Raw genomic sequence first — 18,893 nt, 5'->3', positions numbered from 1 at the left:
GGAGAGAAGGAGGGAGGGAGGGAGGAAGGAAGGAAGGAAGGAAGGAAGGAAGGAAGGAAGGAAGGAAGGAAGGAAGGAAGGAGAAAAAGAAAGAAAGAAAAAGAAAAGACAGTATCTAGAGTCACCCTGGGGGCAAGCAAGCAGACCAGGAGTGAAGGACCCTGTTACTGGGAGAAGGGGATCAGAGACTGCGACCCCGTGGAACTGGACGAGAGGAAACAAGTGCTAGAGTGGAGTAACAGTGAGGCAGAAGCTGAAACTTGGTGAAGCGACGGGGAGTGACGTAGGTCACAGGGGCGACTGCAGCAAAGGACAGCGAGGTGGCACCCGATGCGCACCAACATGCTGACGGGTGGTGATTCTAAGTGCAGTGCTTGGCTCATCAATTTTCGGTCTTTGTGTTCTAATCATTTAAGGCTGGATCATCCTCTCCAAACACAACTTTCATCACAGCCCATGAGGTTTGATATGTAGTATCTCGTTGTTGTGCAGGGTGCGACACAGGTGTTTCTGACTTTCTTATTTGCCCTATGAGTAATTTATAAACATGCTGGAGTTTTTTTTAGAATTATTTTATTTAGCTTTATTTATTTATTCATTTTTCAATTTGACCAGAGAGGGAGAAAGGGAAAGTGAGAAAGCAAGTCACCAGGTCCAGGACTCAAACCATGGTTGGCCATGTAGGAGTCCAGCACCCTAATACCATGCCACCTGCTGGCCCCAGTGCTGTTTTATTTTTTAAAACATAGGCTTTGGGACTAGCAGGTGGCAGGGCACTGACTGCCACATGGCCGACCACAATTCGAGTCCTGGACGTGGCAGCTTGCTTTCCTGCTTTTCCTTTCTCTGTTTTTCTCTCTCTCTGTCTCTCTCTCTCTCTCTCTCTCTCTCTCTCTCTCTCAGATGCCCTATAGTCAGATTGAAAAAATAATGAAGACGAATAAAATTAAATAAAATATTTTTTTTAAAAAAACAGGCTTTTTCTCCAGTTGAATTTAAATACACCTCTTTCGTGTTCCCATAGCCTTCTATGATCTTGCTCTGTTTTTAAAGAATTATTCATTTTATTTATTGTTATTATTTTTAATTTGCTATAAGCACTTGTGCTCATCAGAGAAAGTGAGAGAGAGAAAGAGAGAGAAAGAAAGCTGCCAGGTCCAGGATTCAAACACGGTCGGCCATGTGGTAGTCCAGTGCCTTCACCACCCCGCCACCCACTGGCCCTCCATGATCTCTTTTAAAACCTGTCTGTTAGACCAACACAGCAGACTTATCCTCCCCATTAGACTCTGAGTCCCTTATTTGAAACTTATGAATGAATGAATGTCTCTTAGGAAGCGTTCTTTCCCCTGTGTATTCACATTGGCCTCTGGCCCCACCTTCCTTTCTGACCTATCTCTGTCTCCTCTCTAAGCCCACTTTCTTATTAATTTAGTAACCATTGGGGCCAGCAGATGGCATAGTGCTTACATCGATGGACTCCCACACGGCCAACTGCGGTTTGAGTCCCAGACCTGGTGACTTGAAAATCATGCCGGGCATGCATGTGTGCATGCCCAAGATTCTGGGAGAAGAACAGAGAAGGGATTACAGCATGGCCATCTCCTTGGGAGGAGAGGTTGATTTCTCACTTTCCCTCTCACTATCTCTGTCTCTCTCTCCCCAGCAAGTGATTTTGTCCTAAGGCAAAAATCTCTCAAAAAAAAAAAAAAATTAGTGGGACCAGCAGTTAGCATAATGGCTATGACGCTGGACTCCCACGTAGTTGACCACGGTTTGCATCCCGGACCCGGTGGCTTAAACTCACGCCGGGCGCGTGTGCGCGCGTGCCCAAGATCCCAAGAGGAGAATGGAGAAGAAGGGATTGCAGCGTGACCATCCCCCCTGGAGGGTGATTTCTCGCTTCCTGTCTCTATGTCTCTCTCTGTCTGTCCGGCGAGCGCACACGCCCTATAGCGAAAAAAACCTCTCAAAAAAAAAAAAATTAGTAGATGTTTCTTGAGCCCTGCTACATGCCATTCACTGAACTAAGCACAGGAAGGAAGACACAAAGATGACACAGGTCTCTGTCCTTGAGCAGCTCTCAGCTGGGTAAGAAAAACATACAAACACATCATAACAACGTGAACACACACTAAGACAGAGACACAAAGGGTCTTCAAAAAAGTCGTAGAAAATGTGTCTCATGAAAAAATCACGCGTCGGTTTCTTTCTTCTTTGCACCAAAATAAATTTACCCTTCTGCACTTTTTGAAGTCACCTAGTGTGTGTGAGATGTTATAGGATCTAACTTGGCCCGGGGAGCCTAGAAGGCAGGGGAGGTAGAAAGTCCTGGGGTGCCTCTACACCTCTCTGATGCTCAGGTCTCCTCTCTACCCGGCTTCCCCCAAGACCTTCGAGCAGCGGAAGGTGGTGGAGTTCACCTGCCACACGGCCTTCTTTGTCACCATCGTGGTTGTGCAGTGGAGTGACCTCATCATCTGCAAGACCCGCCGCAACTCCATCTTCCAGCAGGGCCTCTTTAGGTGACTGTCCCACTTAAAGGCCCCGACGACTTCCAAACCTGCACCCAGAGAGGCCATTGTCCCCTTCCTTTTCCTCCCACATCCAATATGCCCATCAACGTTTCTTCCCAGAAACAAGATCCTGCTGTTTGGGATCCTGGAGGAGACGCTCCTGGCTGCTTTTCTGTCCTACTGCCCAGGCATGGACGTGGCCCTGCGAATGTACCCACTCAAGTGAGTACGGGGTGAGCTTCTCTGGGCGTAGGAAGAGCCCACAAGAGGAAGCAAGTGTCTGAACAGAACAGTCACAAGCTAGGAGCTGCCTGGGGAGGCGGGGCTACACTCTGTGGTGGAAGGAGAGGCTTCTGTGCTCTGAAAGACTCTTGTTTAGGGAGGTGTTGGAGACTGTGCCAAGCCATCACAACCCACCAGCCATGCAAATTTAGTGGACTTCCCAGTGCTTACCAGACTGGAGTCTTTGTCATGATGCTAGGCGGTGTAGCCATCCAAGCAAGTGTATTGCTTGGAGCTGACGTAACCATAAAAATAACCTAATCTAGGCCTAGCTGATGCAAATATGTATCAATATGTATATACATGAATGGGCATATGAAAATTTTTATTGTCTGGTACCTCGACTTGTTCCATGTCCAGGTTTCTGTTTTGTTTTAGAATTAGTCCATGTTGTGAAAACATTCTGTTTCAGTGTTCAGAGAGAAAAAACCAGTCCCGGCTGCACTCCCATCTCTGCTACCCCACTGGCAGAGGGAGCCTCTGCTACTGTCAGTGATTTGCTCTGCACTTCTCCAACTTGTTTCCTGTGAATTTACATACCTAGCTCAACTTTCCATCTCTTGCAGTGTTTTTTTTTTTAATTGAAGAATTATTTATTTAATGTAGTTAACATTGTTATGGTTTTGTATTGTTTTGTTTTAATTTGCTACAGGACACCTGTGCAAGAGAGAGAGAGAAAGCAAGCTGTCAGATCCAAACTCAAAATGCACCTTAACCACTATGCAACTTCCTGGCCTCCTCTTACAGTGTTTTAAATGATGCTTTATATAATGTAGGTGCTCAATTCATGTTTAATAAGAGATATTGGCAGGACCAACAGATTGTGTGATGGTTAAGGTGCTGGACTCCCACATGGCTAACTACAGTTTGAGTCCCAGACCTGGCAGCTTGCTTCTCGTTTTTCGTCTTTCTCACTCTCTGTCTCTCTCTGGTAAGCACACATGCACTGTAGCAAATTTTAACAATAATAATGATAAACAAAATTTTAAAAATAATTTTTTGAGACCAGCAGTTAGCGTAATGCTATGTCGCTGGACTCCCACGTAGTCGACCGCAGTTCACATCCCGGACCCAGTGGCTTAAAACTCACGCCGGGCGCGTGTGTGTGCATGCCCAAGATCCCAAGAGGAGAATGGAGGAGAAGGGATCGCGATGCGGCCACTCCCCCACACACTGGATGATTTCTTGTTTTCTGTCTCTCTGATTCTCTCTGTCTCTCTCTGCCTCTCCAGCAAGTGCACACGTCCTATAGCAAAAATCTCTCTAAAAAATATAAATAAAATAATTAGGGTGGTTTATTACTGAGCACAAATTTGAGTGAACAACCCAGGGAAAGGCAAGAGTGTCTTTCTCGGGTGCTGAAATGCAGTGGTTCCTTTCATATAGTTTTGAGGGCAGGAGAGTTGTCAATCAGCCTAAGTCTTTTACAATGGTCTGGCCCCAAAGGATGGAACTTCAGGAAGTGGAGGCTTATAGATTATAGGTGAGTTTGAAATTCTTATATTAGTAATTGGTTGAAGAAAATCACAAGTCTCTTCTCTTGAGAGTCATCACGAAAAGAATGTTCAAGCTTTATTCTAAGACATAAGACATCATAAAACGCCATGCCTGGGGCAAGATGTAACATCCCACTACCGATGGTCTGTTAAGTTTGTAGGTTTCTGTTAATGTTTGACACTCCCAGGCCCCCTGGGAATAAGTTTGGAACAAGAAAAAGTAGTTAGCGTAGTGTCCTCACTATTAAGCCCTAGAAAGATGGCTAGTGGAACTGAGGAACTGAATTTGTAAGTTTTTCATATCAATTCATCTAAAGTTAAAAACTAAAGCAGCATGAAATACAATACAATTTTAATGTTTTGATGGGACTACATTTCCCTTTAACCACTGAAAATTAGTACCTGAGTTGAGACATGCTACAAATATTTACTTGATTTCCAAGAATGAAAAAACTATAAACTCTCTCATTAATAATATTTACATTGGGCCAGCCAGTGATATAGTGGTTAAAGCGGCTGGATCCCACATGGCCAACTGCATGGTTGCGTCTTGGATACAGCAGCTTGAAAAAACATGCCAGGTACATGTGTGTGTGCGTGTGCATGTGTGCACAAAATACATAGAGGAGAATGGAGGAGAAGGGATTGTCATGTGGCCATCCTCCAAGGGCGTGATTTCTGACTTTCTTTTCTTCTCTCTCTTTCTCTCTGGCAAGCGCATATGCCCTATAGTTAATTTTAAAAAGTAAATAAATAAAAACAATGTTTACATTGGCCTAGCTGCAGTGGTGCAAGCTGCTAAGAGGCTGGGCTCCATATGCTAGGACCACATGGAAAGCCCAGGTTCAATTCCCAGTCCATCCTAAAGGTTGGAAGCAATAGCATGTACTTGTGATTCCAGAAACTCAGAGAGGCTGAGGCATGAGGATCAGGAGCCTGAAGCGGGCCTGGGCAACATAGCAAGACTGTCTGAAAAAGAGCCAGTGGTGTGCACAGGTGTAGTCCCATTTGGGAGGCTAAGGCAGACAGATCACAGCAAGTGTGACTCAGTCTAAAAAACAGTTCTCGGCCAGTGGGGGTGGCATAGCGATTAAGGCCGGATTCTAAATGGCTGACTGCACGGTCTGAGTCCCAGACCCAGCAGCTTGAAAATCATGCCAGGCACGTGTGTATCCATGTCCAGAATCCTGGAAGGAGATGGAAGAGAGGAGATTGCAGGATGGCCATCCCTCCCTAGGGATGATTTCTCACTCTTTGTCTGTCTGTCTCTCTGTGTCTCTCTCTGGTGAGTACACACACCTTATAAAAAACTAAAAAATAGGGAACCAGCAGTTAGCGTAATGGCTATGTCGCTGGACTCCCACATAGTCGACCGCGGTTCACGTCCCGGACCCAGTGGCTTAAAACTCACGCCGGGCGTGTGTGCGTGCGTGCCCAAGATCCCAAGAGGAGAATGGAGGAGAAGGGATTGCGGTGTGGCCATCCCCCCGGGGGGTGATTTCTCACTTTCTGTCTCTATGTCTCTCTCTGTCTGGTGAGCGCAGGTGCCCTATAGTGAAAAATCTCTCCAAAAAAACCTAAAAAATACTTCTGGGGCAGCAGGTAGCATGATGGCTGAGGCACTGGACTACCACATGACCAACCATGGTCTGAGTTCTGGATCTACCAGCTTGGTAATCATGCCAGGCACATGTGCGCATGTGCCCAAAATCTCAAGAGGAGAAGGGATTGAGGTGTGGCCATACCCCTTGGGAGGCGCTTTCTCACTTTCCCTCTCTCTGTCTCTCTCTAGTGAGTGCACATGCCTTATGGAAAAAAAGATTGGTAATGTTTATATTGATTATATGTTAAAATTATTATATTTTGGATATATTAATTAATTAATTTCATCTGTATCTTTTTACTTATTCCTAATGTATGGAGGGCATTAATGCCCTCCACACTAATGTGGCTACTCGAACATTTATGTTTATTTATATTAAATTATATTATACTATTTATATTTATATTAAATATCATGTGGCCCCCATTCTATTACTGTTGGCCAGCACTGGTCTAGGCCATCTGTTCTCCTCCCTGCCATCTAAGGGTACAACTGTAGTCCTGATTCAATCCCTCCCCAGAGTCCATCTTCCTGGTCTCTAGAAGAGATTCAGGAAGAAAAAATCTTCATCTTTGTCATGTGTGTGTGTGTGTGTGTGTGTGTGTGTGTGTATTTATTCATATTCCCTGGTAGAACATACCCACACTAGCTATCTGGGGAATGTCTTTGACCCATCCCATTCAAACAGCCTTTCCCTCATAAGTTAAAGGCCTGGAGTATGAAAGAAGCAAAAGGAGTCTCACTCGGCAACATCACGAAAGTCAGGAGGTGATGTCCATGAACATTGTATGTACCTCGGAATGGGATATTCATCCTATTACCATCACTGGCTTATTGTTTCTGTCTCATGCCTCTCCTCTTCACCCTGGATCCCTCATGCTTTGGGCTCTGACCTCATCCAAGGGAGGGACCTTGCTGACTCTGGTGCCCTGCAGGTCTCAGGCACAATATAGGACACCCACATTCCTGGGTACTTTTCTCTGCAGTGCCTCCTCCTGGCCACACTGACCAGGGTGTCTTGCTCTCTACAGGCTAAACTGGTGGCTCTGCTCCATTCCCTACAGCATCTTTATCTTCACTTATGATGAAACCAGGAGGTTCTTCATCCGTCACTATCCTGGTGGTGAGGCTCCCTGGGTTCTGCCCTGATGAGTGACCACCAGCACCCTCACTAATCCTTCCAACTCACCTGGTTCCCTCACACCTTCTAGCTTCTTCCCCATCCTGCTCCCCACCCTTGACAGTGCCCAGACCCCAGCTCTATGCTCCTTGGCTTCTCCACTCTGTTCCTTCCAGTCCTCAGTGCCCTGTTCTAGACCCTCAGTCCCCAGCCTTGTCCTCACTGCCCTTTGGTGGGTCTCTAAGGTCACTCTGTTCTTTTCTCTTCTACAGGCTGGGTGGAAAGGGAGACGTACTACTAACCCAGCGGAGGAGAGCACCACACAGCATGGGGGGTGGTAGACACAGAGTGGGGTGGGGCTGCCACATATCTGAGAGAGCATGTGCATCGGAGGCAGAGAGACACTAGGATAAATTACCTTGGATGAGAGACAGGCACTCCTGAAGCTGGACTGCAGGCATTGCTGGTAGGAGGTGGGGTGGGTTGAGGGGAGCATAGCCCTTGTCTGGCTGGAGTCCAGCAGGGGAAGGGCATAATCCTGTTGAATTCAGTAGCCTGTCTGAAGAGTAAATGTTTGGAACAGCTGCCACCTGGCTGGATACATCTCATCTGATTTGGGGACCATGTGGATCACCATAACGCCCCCTCCCTCATGGTAACCAGGTGGGGAAAAGTCTTTTGGGCACCAGAATCCAGGCTAGGAGGGAATTAGAATCAAGCAACCCTGCCCCTTAAGGGCTGTTCCCATCCTAAAGTCACCCTTCAATTGCTTGGAGATCAAGGGCAGGACGAACCAGCTGAGGTAGTTAACATGAAGGGGATGAGAGCAGGGCTGCAGGCCCTGCTGAGGGCCACACTGGGCACCGCCAGGCAGACTCAGCCAGCCGGACTGTGGAATTTCCCAGAGCACCTCCCAGCCTGGCCGATGGGAGATGAAGGGAAAGGGATTGCAGTGTGACCAGGCCCCAGGGGGTGGGGTGGGGATGCCTTCTCTCTCTCTCTCTGGTGTCTCTCTTTGGGATGCACATATGCCCTCTGGCATCAAAAAAAAAAAAAAAAAAAAAAAGCCTGAGGTCTAGAGAGCCTCCATGACTCGGGAATGGTGCCCATCCAAGGAAGGGGTGGCACAAGGGAAGGACTCCAAGCAGATGGGCAGCCTCTGCCCTCTGAGAGTCAGGGCTTCTGCACCCCCCTTTTCCCTCAGCCTCTATTTCCAGGAGAGGCTGTACCCAGGCTCTCTGAGTCCCCACAGGCTTCACTTTAGGCAAAGCACCAGCCCCTGCACTACCCGGACTGGTGGTCCCCAGGTGAGTATGTGTCCCAGTGAGCCTCTCCCCTGCCCACCCTCACCCAGCGGTTCCTCCCCACCATTCATCCGCTCCCAGCTTTGGCTCTGTGGGCCTCTTCCTCTCTGCCTGAGGGGCCAACCCCAGCCTCTTTCTGAGGGAAGAGTTGGCTGTGCCCCAAAGTGAATAGGGTTAGAGACAGATGCTAAGGAAGGCGGCCGGAGCCCTCAGCTGTGACCAAAAACAAAGTACATGGGACCAGGGGACGGCACAACAGTAACCAAATTGCACCCACGTGGGAAGTCCTGGGTTCGAGGTCCAGACCTCTCTGTGCACACCAGACATGGGATCCAGGCTGGCTGAGGTTGGGGATGGATTGTGGCATGAGGACTCCGAGCGGCTGTTTCTCTCTCTTTGAAGAAATAAATTAACCTAAGAAATAAAATGTGTGCTAAGTGACCATCTTACACCTGGCGCTGGATCGAGCGCTTTCCACACACCATCAGTCCGTTCACAGAGTACCCCTACTACCACCCTGCTTTACGGATGGAGACCAAGTCTGTCTGAGTCCAGAACTTCTGTCCTGGGTCGCTGCTCAGATTAGCCTTCCACTGAGGGCTGGGTCCAAAACACACAGAGACAAAACACAGCAAACCAGGAAATAAGGGAGTGATGGATGAAGAGCCACCGGCAGGGCTGGAGGATGAGGCCAGGGGCTAGCGGAGAGAAGGCCCTCCGGAGGTCCAGCATTCTACCTTCTCCTGCCCAGGGCTCATAGAGGTCTCTCTCCCGCCTGTCCCCGCCCCCTTCCAACTCGAGGTCTCCTAGGGACAGGGCTATGTCCGTGTGGGGTCCTCCCCTGTGCTGACGAGGCTGAACCAGACCCTTCAGTGTGTGTGGTGAGGTGAGGAGGGGGAGTGTGGAGGGGCTGGCTCCTCGGGTTTCAGTAGCAGCAGCTTGAGTGTCTGGTGGGTTAAAAATACAGAGGCCCCAACTCGGGGTCATTTGATACCAGTGGCTGGGGCTTGTTAAGTCCAGGGGCCTGAAAGCAGGGGCCTAGAGGGAAGGGGACTGCACAGAAAGCAGAACCCGAGCACCAGAGACAGGAGGAAGGGGCGGAGGGGTGCCGGTGGTGGGCAGGGCAAGCCTGGGACCAGAGCCAGGCAGCACAGAGTGGGGGACGCAAAGGGATGATGCGATCTGGTGGCTGCAGATGGCGGGAGACGGGGCTGGCCCCTGACCTCACAGTCCTGCTTCCCAGGGGCCAGCTTCATGAGGGAGTAAGCGCAGTATCCAGTGCCGGTCCGAGTGCAGCAGGGTGAGAAATCAGGGCTGGGCTGTCCTCTGCGCCATCTGATTCTGGCCAGCCCGCCTGTCTCTCCAGCTGTCTTGCTCAGTTGTGGATTCTGGGAGAGAGGCTGTCTCTCCAGCTCACCGCACCTTGCTTAGGCTCGCTCTGGCCGCTCCTGCTAGTGACAGCTGTCTCCCTCGGACTCGGACTCTCTCCTGCCTTGTTCTTAAGATTTTCTGTGGCCTCCCCTTAAGCCATCCCAGAGGAGGGCGGCAAAGTTACTCTGCTCAAATAATTCCCCCCTCTCTGCATGGAAAATAACACTACCCCACCAGAATCAGGCATACCACAGGGTGGAGTGGGGGGAGGGGGGTTGACTTTGCTGTTTTGTTTTTGTTTTGTTTTGTTTTGTTTTTTTAATTGCCGGAGGCCATGTACACCGACCAGAGGCAGAGAAAGCTCCCACTCCCTACCATGGGGTGTGGTCGTGCTATGATCCTTTTTCCTCCATTTCTTCATTCCTCTGGGATGTAGGGCACGTGTGCAAACACACCCGGCATGTTTTTCAAGCTGCCAGAGCTGGGATTCGAATCACAGTCAGCATGTGGGACCCAGCTCCCGATGCACAGCACTTACCCACTGTACCAACCCTGGAGTGTCGGACCTTCAACTAGCCGCTCTCATGCCTCAGGTTCCCTGCACACGGCCGGAGCCGCAGAGGGCCCTGACAAGGCGCCTGCCTTCCCAGGCAGTCAGAGCTGAGCTCACCCCCTCTGTCTTCAGCTCCCTGAAGGGGTGCAGAAATTAAAGCCCCCACCCCAGCTCTGTATCTCGGGTGCACAAAATTAAGCAGCATGCTTGGCTGAGGACACACGGCCCATGTCTCCATGTGTGCCTCGTGTTCGTTCTGTTCCTCTTCATCCTGTCATAGACACGGGCACGAACAGTAGCTATTGGCCCTCCTGGAATGGGGCGGCCTGGGGAGTCCCCGCTTCCCACCATCCTGCAGGACTTCAGAGAGCCCACACAGGACGTGGCAGTCACCTGACATTCGCCTTTGCATCCTGGGCCTACGGGCACCGAAACCCCACGCCTGCATTTCTACGGGACGGGACCTAGGCCAGCCCCGTCCTTCCCTGCACTCCCAGCTTAGGAGCGTTGAGAGGAGCAGAGGAAACGGCCAGGAGCTGAGCCAAGGCTCCATCTTTTATTCAGAGAATGACCTCATCCTCGGTCCTGCTTCTTTAAAGGAAAGTGCAGGGGTCTCTGCCTGCAGCCTGGACTGCACTTTGATTGCCCTCTTCCCCAAAGACAGAATCAAAGAAACAGACTTCACCTACAGAAGACTCCAGGTCTCAGGACAGAGCGGAAACCACACTTGTCCCCATTTTGTCCTATATGGGGTTATCAAGTTAGCCTCCCACCGGCAGCCCCTCCTCTCCTCCACTGCATCTCCTAATTACCCCTGCTCCCCCCCTCCCTAATTACCCGCCACCTCCCCTCCCCCAGCGCCAGCTTCATTTACCTCCGACTCATCTGGTCTTATTTTTAGCCCCCGTCGCTCTCTCCCTTCTCCTTTCTTAATATGGCGATGAGCTCTTGGGCTGGTGCAGGGACAGGGGCTGAGGAGCCCTGGACTTGGCAGGAGTGGGAGGGAAGGAGCCGAGGGAGCTGAGGGAGAGGTGCAGGAGGGGAGGATTCCGGCCCTCATGGAGCCGTCCTGGCCTCAGAAGGTTATCCGTCTCCCCTGCCAACCTCAGAGACATATTTAGACAGGACCAGGTGGGGACCAAGGGCTGCCAATTTTAGGGGGCAGCTCCGGTTCCCTCCCTGCCCCCGCCCCCTGCTCCTATTCCTCCTCCTGACCCTTTTTCTCTTGTCTCTGTCTGCAGTTTCTGCAGGACCCAGCAGTGTCCTCGGTCCACTGCTCTGGGCCACTCCCCACCCCCCACCTTGAGCCTCTACCTCAAGATTCGGGACCCGGGGGGCCCTCCCTCCCCAGCTAGTCTCCCCTGGACCAGGAGAGCAGACCCAGACCCCCCGCTAACCCCATGCACGCTATGGACGGACTGTGGGCCAGAGCTGTGCGGCTGACACTGCTGCTACTGCTGGTGCTAGGGACGCCTGAGCCGGGGGTCCGCGGGGAGGACGGGCTGGACTTTCCCGAGTACGACGGCGTGGACCGTGTGATCAATGTCAACGCGAAGAACTACAAGAATGTGTTCAAGAAGTACGAGGTGCTGGCCCTCCTCTACCACGAGCCCCCGGAGGATGACAAGGCCTCCCAAAGGCAGTTTGAGATGGAGGAGCTGATCTTGGAGGTGAGTGGGGCCTGCAGGCTGCAGAACACGCCCACCGCCTCCGCCTGCACCACCCCAACCCTGCAGGCCCACGCAGATCTTTGGGGGGAGGACAGAATCAGAGTGAGGGTCAGTGAGGCAGAACCCCAGCTTCACCGGCTGGACTCAAGTGGTAGGTGACGGTGACCTTAGTCAAGTGAGAAACAGGCTCAGGAACCCAGAAGTGCTACCTAGTTAGGTCATTGTGGGGCTCCAGGAGAGGCCAGGTTTGAAAATGGGTCAGGAGGAGGGACAGGAGCAGGTCGCTGGAGGGGCTGCAGGGGCTCTCCCCTCCGTGTTGCGTTGTCGGTGGTGCTATCGCAGAACGACAGTGCTAGGTTTGGCTAAGACAGGGGACGGGAAGGAAAAGGGAGGTCTTGGGGGCCAGGGGACTGCAGTGTGGTGTCTTGCACGCCCCTCACCCAGCAGGCTTTTCCCCTCCATCTCTCTGGGGCTGCACCCTAAACTGAGCACAACTCTGAAGGTTGTCGAGACCTTATTTGCATGCCATGTAGCTAATGGTTAAGTATTTAAATATCCCTACACAACTCCATGCCTGCTGGCCTCCCAGCTACCCCAGCACCTCCCTCATCTGCATCCATCTCTATTGGACCAAGCAGGATGCCGTCACTGGAAAATTCTTTCTGTCGAAGGAGGCTTCAGAATGCCTTCCCTAACATCCCTTTCTGAGAAGAGTGTCCCTATCTCTAATCTGCCTTCGGGCCCAAAGGAGAGAAGAGTTATTGTTTACAAAAATAAAGTCTAAAGCGCCTTGTTGGGGGAGATTGGGAGGTGTGGGAGCAGGAAGCGTCTGAGTGCCCAAGTCCAGGTCGCTGCAGCCCCTTCTAGAGCTGGTAGTGCACAGAGGCCCCAGCTTGGCCAGAGCTTGGATCATTTCAGGGTGAGCCACCAGGACTGCAGACTCCCGTTTCTATGCATCCCTGCTGGGTGCTGGAACCCGCAGTCTGATTAATGAGTGGGTATTTTTATCCCAAGTGCTCAGTATCCCCGGCCACCCACCTGCCAACCACCTCCTTGCCCTGTCCTCCCGAGAATCTCGGCACCCCAGTCTGTGCTGGACGGGGTTCAGCGGTGAGCTGTGCCCACGGCAGAGTGAATCAGGCTGAGTGCTGAGCTGGGAGGCTTATGGGGGCATGGGTGCCTGGGCGTGACTGTCCCCAACACAAGGACAGGCTGAGGTAGTGTGCGAAAGGGGAGGAGAGCTGCCCAGTCTCTGGGGGTGACCTCTAAGCCTTCCCTACTCCTCAGCAACACGGCCAGACCCCCCACATAATCTTCCCATTGGGGGTCACTCTGAGGAATCCCAGGGACTTCTCCCATCACCCCACCAGCTTGGCCTCTGGACCTCGGTCACTCTGAAGCAGATTCCTCAGCACCCTCAGGAGCAGGGCAACATCAACAGTTCAACATAAAAAGTGCATGAAAATGAGCAGTGCACACTCATGAGCTAAAACAACATTGAACTCAAAATGGAACGGGCGGGGTTGCAGGGAACTGGGGGCTCATTTGGATCTTAGCCATGTTAGTGTAGGATCAAGGGCAACCTTCTACTCCCTACACCCCAGTGGACCCGGTTTGAAAGCCCAAGAAGGGGACAGAGGTTAATAAGAACGCTGGGGCTAATTTTAACCCTACCCCCTCCCTCCAGTTAGCAGCCCAAGTCCTAGAAGACAAGGGTGTTGGCTTCGGGCTGGTGGACTCTGAGAAGGACGCAGCTGTGGCCAAGAAACTAGGTAAGGGGGAGAGGAGGCGGCAGGTGAGGCTCAAGAGGAATTGGATGGAGGACTTGGCAGCAGGCCTGGGAACTCTCCCTCCACATCTATCTGAAAAGAGGGGAGAATAAATTGACATTGGGAAGGTTATGGCTGGGGGTCCCATGCTGTAGTTCCAGAAAGAGGTGGGGGTGGCTTATTTTTTTTTTTAAAGAACTATTCATTTCATTTCATTTATTATTATTTTTTCTAATTTGCTATAGAGCATGTGTGCTCACCAGAGAGAGACAGAGAGAGAGAGAGAAAATGAGAAAACAAGCTGCCAGGTCTGGGACTTGAACCATGGTTGGCCAAGTGGGAGTCCAGTACCTTAACCACCACACCACCTGACTCCCCTCCTTTAAAAAAAAAAGTTAGGGCACATGAGCTTGCTGGAGACAGAGAGAGGAAGAGGAGGAAAATGAGAACACACTCCCTAGGGAGAATGGCCACACTGCAATCCCGTCCCCTCCATCTCCTCTCAGGATTGTGGGCACACACTCACATGTGCCTGGCATGGTTTTCAAGCCACCAAGTCCAAGACTTGATCCAGTCACTGCTGGCTGGCCTGGTGGCCTTCTTTATACTTACCTAAAACACGTGGCTAAGGGGGGGCGGGGTGGGGACAATGGGGGGGGCCTCTGCAAACACCCTTCCCACCCCGCCCCACCCACAGCCACAGCCCTGGCTGGGCATTACAGCAGCCGGCCACGAGGGGGCCACACAGGCCTGGGACTGGACTCCGGATGTGGGTGGGAGAGGGGTGGTTAGTAATAATGAAGTCATCTGGTCAGTAATAGCAGTTAAAGGGCCGGACTGGGAATCCGCTGCTGGCGTCCTGGGAGGGGCAGCATGAATATCCGCCCTGGTCATGGCAGGCACAGAGGGAGACGTAGTGCTGGGGTCTTCATGTCCCCTCTGGACCCCTTCATGTCCCCTCTCCCACCCTGTCTGGCCCCTTCTCCCTGGGGAACCCTGGGCCAGGCTAGCTTCCTGGGTCAAATCCAAGGCATAGCATGGAGTTGGGGGGCTGAGGACCGAGGAGCGGGTGCAGCCAGGGTGGGAGAGCCGAGGCTCGCTGGCACCATGGGATGTGCGAGCCAAGGTCAGGGCCTGGGACCTGTAGGAAGGTGGTGACAGCGGCTCACCTCCACTCCCTCCCAGGACTGACCGAAGAGGACAGCGTCTACGTGTTCAAGGGAGATGAGGTCATCGAGTACGACGGCGAGTTCTCTGCGGACACCCTGGTGGAGTTTCTGCTCGATGTGAGGCCCCAGGCCAGACCTGGCTTTACCAGGCCCATCCCTACTGGCTCCGATCTTATACCACACATGCCTACACTCCAGACACACCACACAGAGACCATATTCTGCACACACACATCACATACACTGCAGACTGCACACATGTACACCACACACACATGCATTCCAGACATACCACACAGACACCATACACTGCACACACACACACATATATGCACACACACACACACCACATACAGACTGTGCACATATACATCACACATTCATGCATTCCAGACACACCACACAGAGACAGACACTGAGTGCATGCACACATATATACATCACACACACTATAGATGGCACACATACACACCACATGCACATATATACCACATGCATATGCCCAACACACACACATGTACACCAGACACAACACACAGAGACCACACACTGTGTGCATGCATACACACACATGCACACCACACACAACACAGAGATCACACACTGCATACACACACATACACACCACACACACACACCAACATACCACAAAGAGACCACACACTGCACACGCACGCACACACACACGTACACCACACACACTATAAACTGAACACATACATATCATTGCACATGTACACACCACATGCATATACATATAACACACACATGTACACCACACACATGCACACCAGACACACCAGTCAGAGGCCGTATAGTGCGCATCTGCACACACACATACACCCCACACATGCATGCACACCAAGTATACCACACAGAGGCTATACATTGCACACAGACATACATACCACAAACACTGCAGACTGCATACATACATACCACACACATATACATGCCACACACATGCACATCATACACAACACAGAGACCACACACTATATACACACACAGAACCACACATACACACCACATGCACGTGCATACCAGAGACCACATAATGTGTGCACACGTGTGCATACACACATACACCACACACATGCTACAGACTGCACACAAATAAACTACATGCATGTACACACCACATAAACACACGACAGACTGCACACATATACACCACATACATATACATACCACAGACACACACCACACAGACCACACACTGCACACACACATGCATACACCACACACACTACAGACTGTACACATACACACCACACATATATACACACTATACACACATGCACACCAGTGACCACACATTGCACACACACATGCACAGCAGACACATGCATACCACATACCATGCATACCACACACATGTGCACTACACATAATGCACACAACACACACCACATACGCATATACCACATTTGCTACATACACACAATGCACATGCACAGTATAAACACATGGAACACATATTTGCACACACCGCACATACCACAAAACACAGGTACCACAATACCATAAATAGCACACACACTCCCCACACACAAACCACATATAGCATACCACACACACATCACACATGCCACATCCACACCACACATATACACACATCGCATAGAGAACACACACCACACATCACACATACACACACCGTCACCGTCCAGGCCCTCTCTCTGGTCCCCAGCCTCCTCCCCGCTAGGCCGCTCTCCATTTCTGCCTGGGAGGGTGGACACTCCCTGGGGCGTCCTCCAATGCCCCCACCCTTCCAGGTCCTGGAAGACCCCGTGGAGCTGATCGAGGGAGAGCGGGAGCTGCAGGCCTTTGAGAACATTGAGGACGAGATCAAGCTCATCGGCTACTTCAAGAGCAAGGACTCAGAGCGTGGGTGACCCTCAGACTCTGCCGTCCCTCCCTGGCCCCCATGTCCAGCCTCACCACTTGGCCCGTCAGCTTAGCATCTCTACCCCCAACCCCCTGCCCAGCTCAACCCATCAACTGCCCTGGGGCCCCCCAGAAAGCACCCCACCTCTGGCCTCCCACCTCCCTGGCCATGGCTGTGGCCACACACTGCTGCATTTTACCCCCTCTCAGGGGTGGTCTAGAGGGGGTGGGCTGCAGGAGGAGCCCCACCTGCCAGAGGACCAGGGAGAGGCGGGGATTGGGGGACAGGTCCCTGGCAGACCCTGGCTTGCCTAGAGACAGACTCTACCTTATCCCCTCAGATTACAAGGCCTTTGAGGACGCGGCCGAGGAGTTTCATCCCTACATCCCCTTCTTCGCCACCTTCGACAGCAAGGTTCTCTTCCCCGGGGGCCATCGTGGGTCCTGGGTGCCCTTCACACCTCTGCCCTCTGTTCTCTTCCCCTGAACCCATGGGGGGGGGGGCGGGTGTTCCCTGCCCCACCCTGGGCTTTTCCTACCCCACAGATCTTAGAGCGGAAGAAGGGCTGTTGATCTTACCCACCCCTCTCATGTTGAACCAAAGCCCAGAGAAGTGAGACGCTTGCCCAGCGTCACAGTGGCAGTGACAAGGACTCCTTCCCTAATAACTGTTCCCTGTAATACTGCTTCTCACCAAGACCCTGCGCCCCGGCTCCACCCCCCTGCTCCTTCCCCTACAGGTGGCCAAGAAGCTGACCTTGAAGATGAACGAGATCGACTTCTACGAGGCCTTCATGGAAGAGCCCGTGACCATCCCCGACAAGCCCAACAGCGAAGAGGAGATCGTCAGCTTCGTGGAGGAGCACAGGAGGTGGGGACAGGCACCCCTCTGAGCAGGCTGGCTGCTCCCTAGGCTGTGAGGGGGCCAGGGCTCTAGCCGCCGGGGAGCTGGGCTAGCCAGGGGTGCAGGCACATCTGGATGTGGACGCTCCTGGGTACGCAGGTCATTGTGCACCCCGGTACTTAGCCTCAAGCCCCGCACAGAGATGGTCTTCCGCAAATGCGTGGTTCACAGAGAGGCTGACTGTGACTTAATCATCGACAAACGAGGGCGAGTGTGGTGGTCTTCCAGGGACTGCACGTGCTTTCTATCTCTAGACTGTGTTTAATCCTTTTACTCTGAGCGAAAGAGGAAGCCTCAGAATTGAGATTTTAAATTTTTTTCTTTCTTTTCTGTTAGGCACATACATTCTGAGAAAGGCAGAGAAAGTAAAAAATCACCCCCAAGGGAGATGCCCACGCTGAAGTCCCTTCCTCATTCTCCTCCGGGGGTTTTGGACACACATGCACATGTGCCTGGCATTTTTTTTTTTTTTTTTTTTTTTTTGCCATAGGATGCATGTGCTCACCAGAGAAAGGGGACATGAGAAATCACCCTCTGGGGGGGGCCACATTACAAACCCTAATCCTCTGTTCTCTTCCTGGGATTTTGGGCACACACGCACACGTGCCTGGTGTGATTTTTCAAGCCACTGGGTCCAGGACTCAGATCGCAGTTTACTATGTGGGAATCAAGCACCTTAATCACCACATCACCTGCTGGCCCCAATGCCTGGGGTGTTTTTCAAGCCACTGAGTCCAGGACTCGAACTGTGAAGCTGGCCATGTGGGATCCCATGCCTTAACTGCCATACCACCTGCTGGTCCAGAAACTGAATTTTTTAAAAGTTTATATATTGTTTGTTTTGCTTAAATATACTTATTTCTTGAGAAAGAGAAGAGAGGTATTTCCTTTTTTTTCTTTTTTTCTTTTTTTTTTTTTGGAGAGGTTTTTGCTATAGGGCGCATGCACTTGACAGAAAGCGAGAAATCATACGCCCCCCCCCCCGGGGAGATGGCCATGCTGCAATCCCTTCTCCTCCATTCTCCTCTTGGGATCCTGGGCACGCGTGCACAAGCACCCGGCGTGAGTTTAAGCCACCGGGTCCAGGACTCAAACATGGTTGACTACATGGGAGTCCAGCAACATAGCCATTATGCTTACTGCTGGTTCCCTATATACTTATTTCTTGAGAGAGAGAAGAGAGGTGTTTCTAACAAGGTCTTCACACCCCCCACTTCAGCCTGCACGATAAGTGTGTCCACATATG

General features: G+C 51.6%; 2 protein-coding genes across 3 annotated transcripts in view; both read left to right on the top strand.

Moving 5' to 3' along the window:
* Window positions 1–7,600, top strand: part of LOC102483255 (sodium/potassium-transporting ATPase subunit alpha-2) — a 97,943-nt gene extending 90,343 nt beyond the window's left edge. For both annotated transcript variants that reach the window (XM_006168836.2, XM_006168835.1), the window contains 4 exons: window positions 2,392–2,525; window positions 2,637–2,738; window positions 6,929–7,020; window positions 7,290–7,600. In XM_006168836.2, the coding sequence (XP_006168898.1) occupies window positions 2,392–2,525; window positions 2,637–2,738; window positions 6,929–7,020; window positions 7,290–7,318 (357 nt within the window). In that variant the 3' untranslated portion in view covers window positions 7,319–7,600. The remainder of the gene's footprint in view (window positions 1–2,391; window positions 2,526–2,636; window positions 2,739–6,928; window positions 7,021–7,289) is intronic.
* Window positions 7,601–11,645: 4,045 nt separating this feature from the next.
* Window positions 11,646–18,893, top strand: part of CASQ1 (calsequestrin 1) — a 12,553-nt gene continuing 5,305 nt past the window's right edge. Inside the window, exons 1-6 of the mRNA XM_006168834.3 lie at window positions 11,646–11,915; window positions 13,603–13,687; window positions 14,870–14,970; window positions 16,632–16,743; window positions 17,085–17,158; window positions 17,484–17,614. Coding sequence (XP_006168896.1) covers window positions 11,646–11,915; window positions 13,603–13,687; window positions 14,870–14,970; window positions 16,632–16,743; window positions 17,085–17,158; window positions 17,484–17,614 — 773 coding nt within the window. The remainder of the gene's footprint in view (window positions 11,916–13,602; window positions 13,688–14,869; window positions 14,971–16,631; window positions 16,744–17,084; window positions 17,159–17,483; window positions 17,615–18,893) is intronic.

Source organism: Tupaia chinensis, unplaced genomic scaffold (genome assembly GCF_000334495.1).
Source record: "Tupaia chinensis unplaced genomic scaffold, TupChi_1.0 Scaffold146187_1, whole genome shotgun sequence".
In the NCBI taxonomy this organism is placed as follows: Eukaryota; Metazoa; Chordata; class Mammalia; order Scandentia; family Tupaiidae; genus Tupaia; species Tupaia belangeri.
The sequence above is the reverse complement of the archived record's forward strand: the minus strand, read 5'-3'. Positions and strand labels throughout refer to the sequence as shown.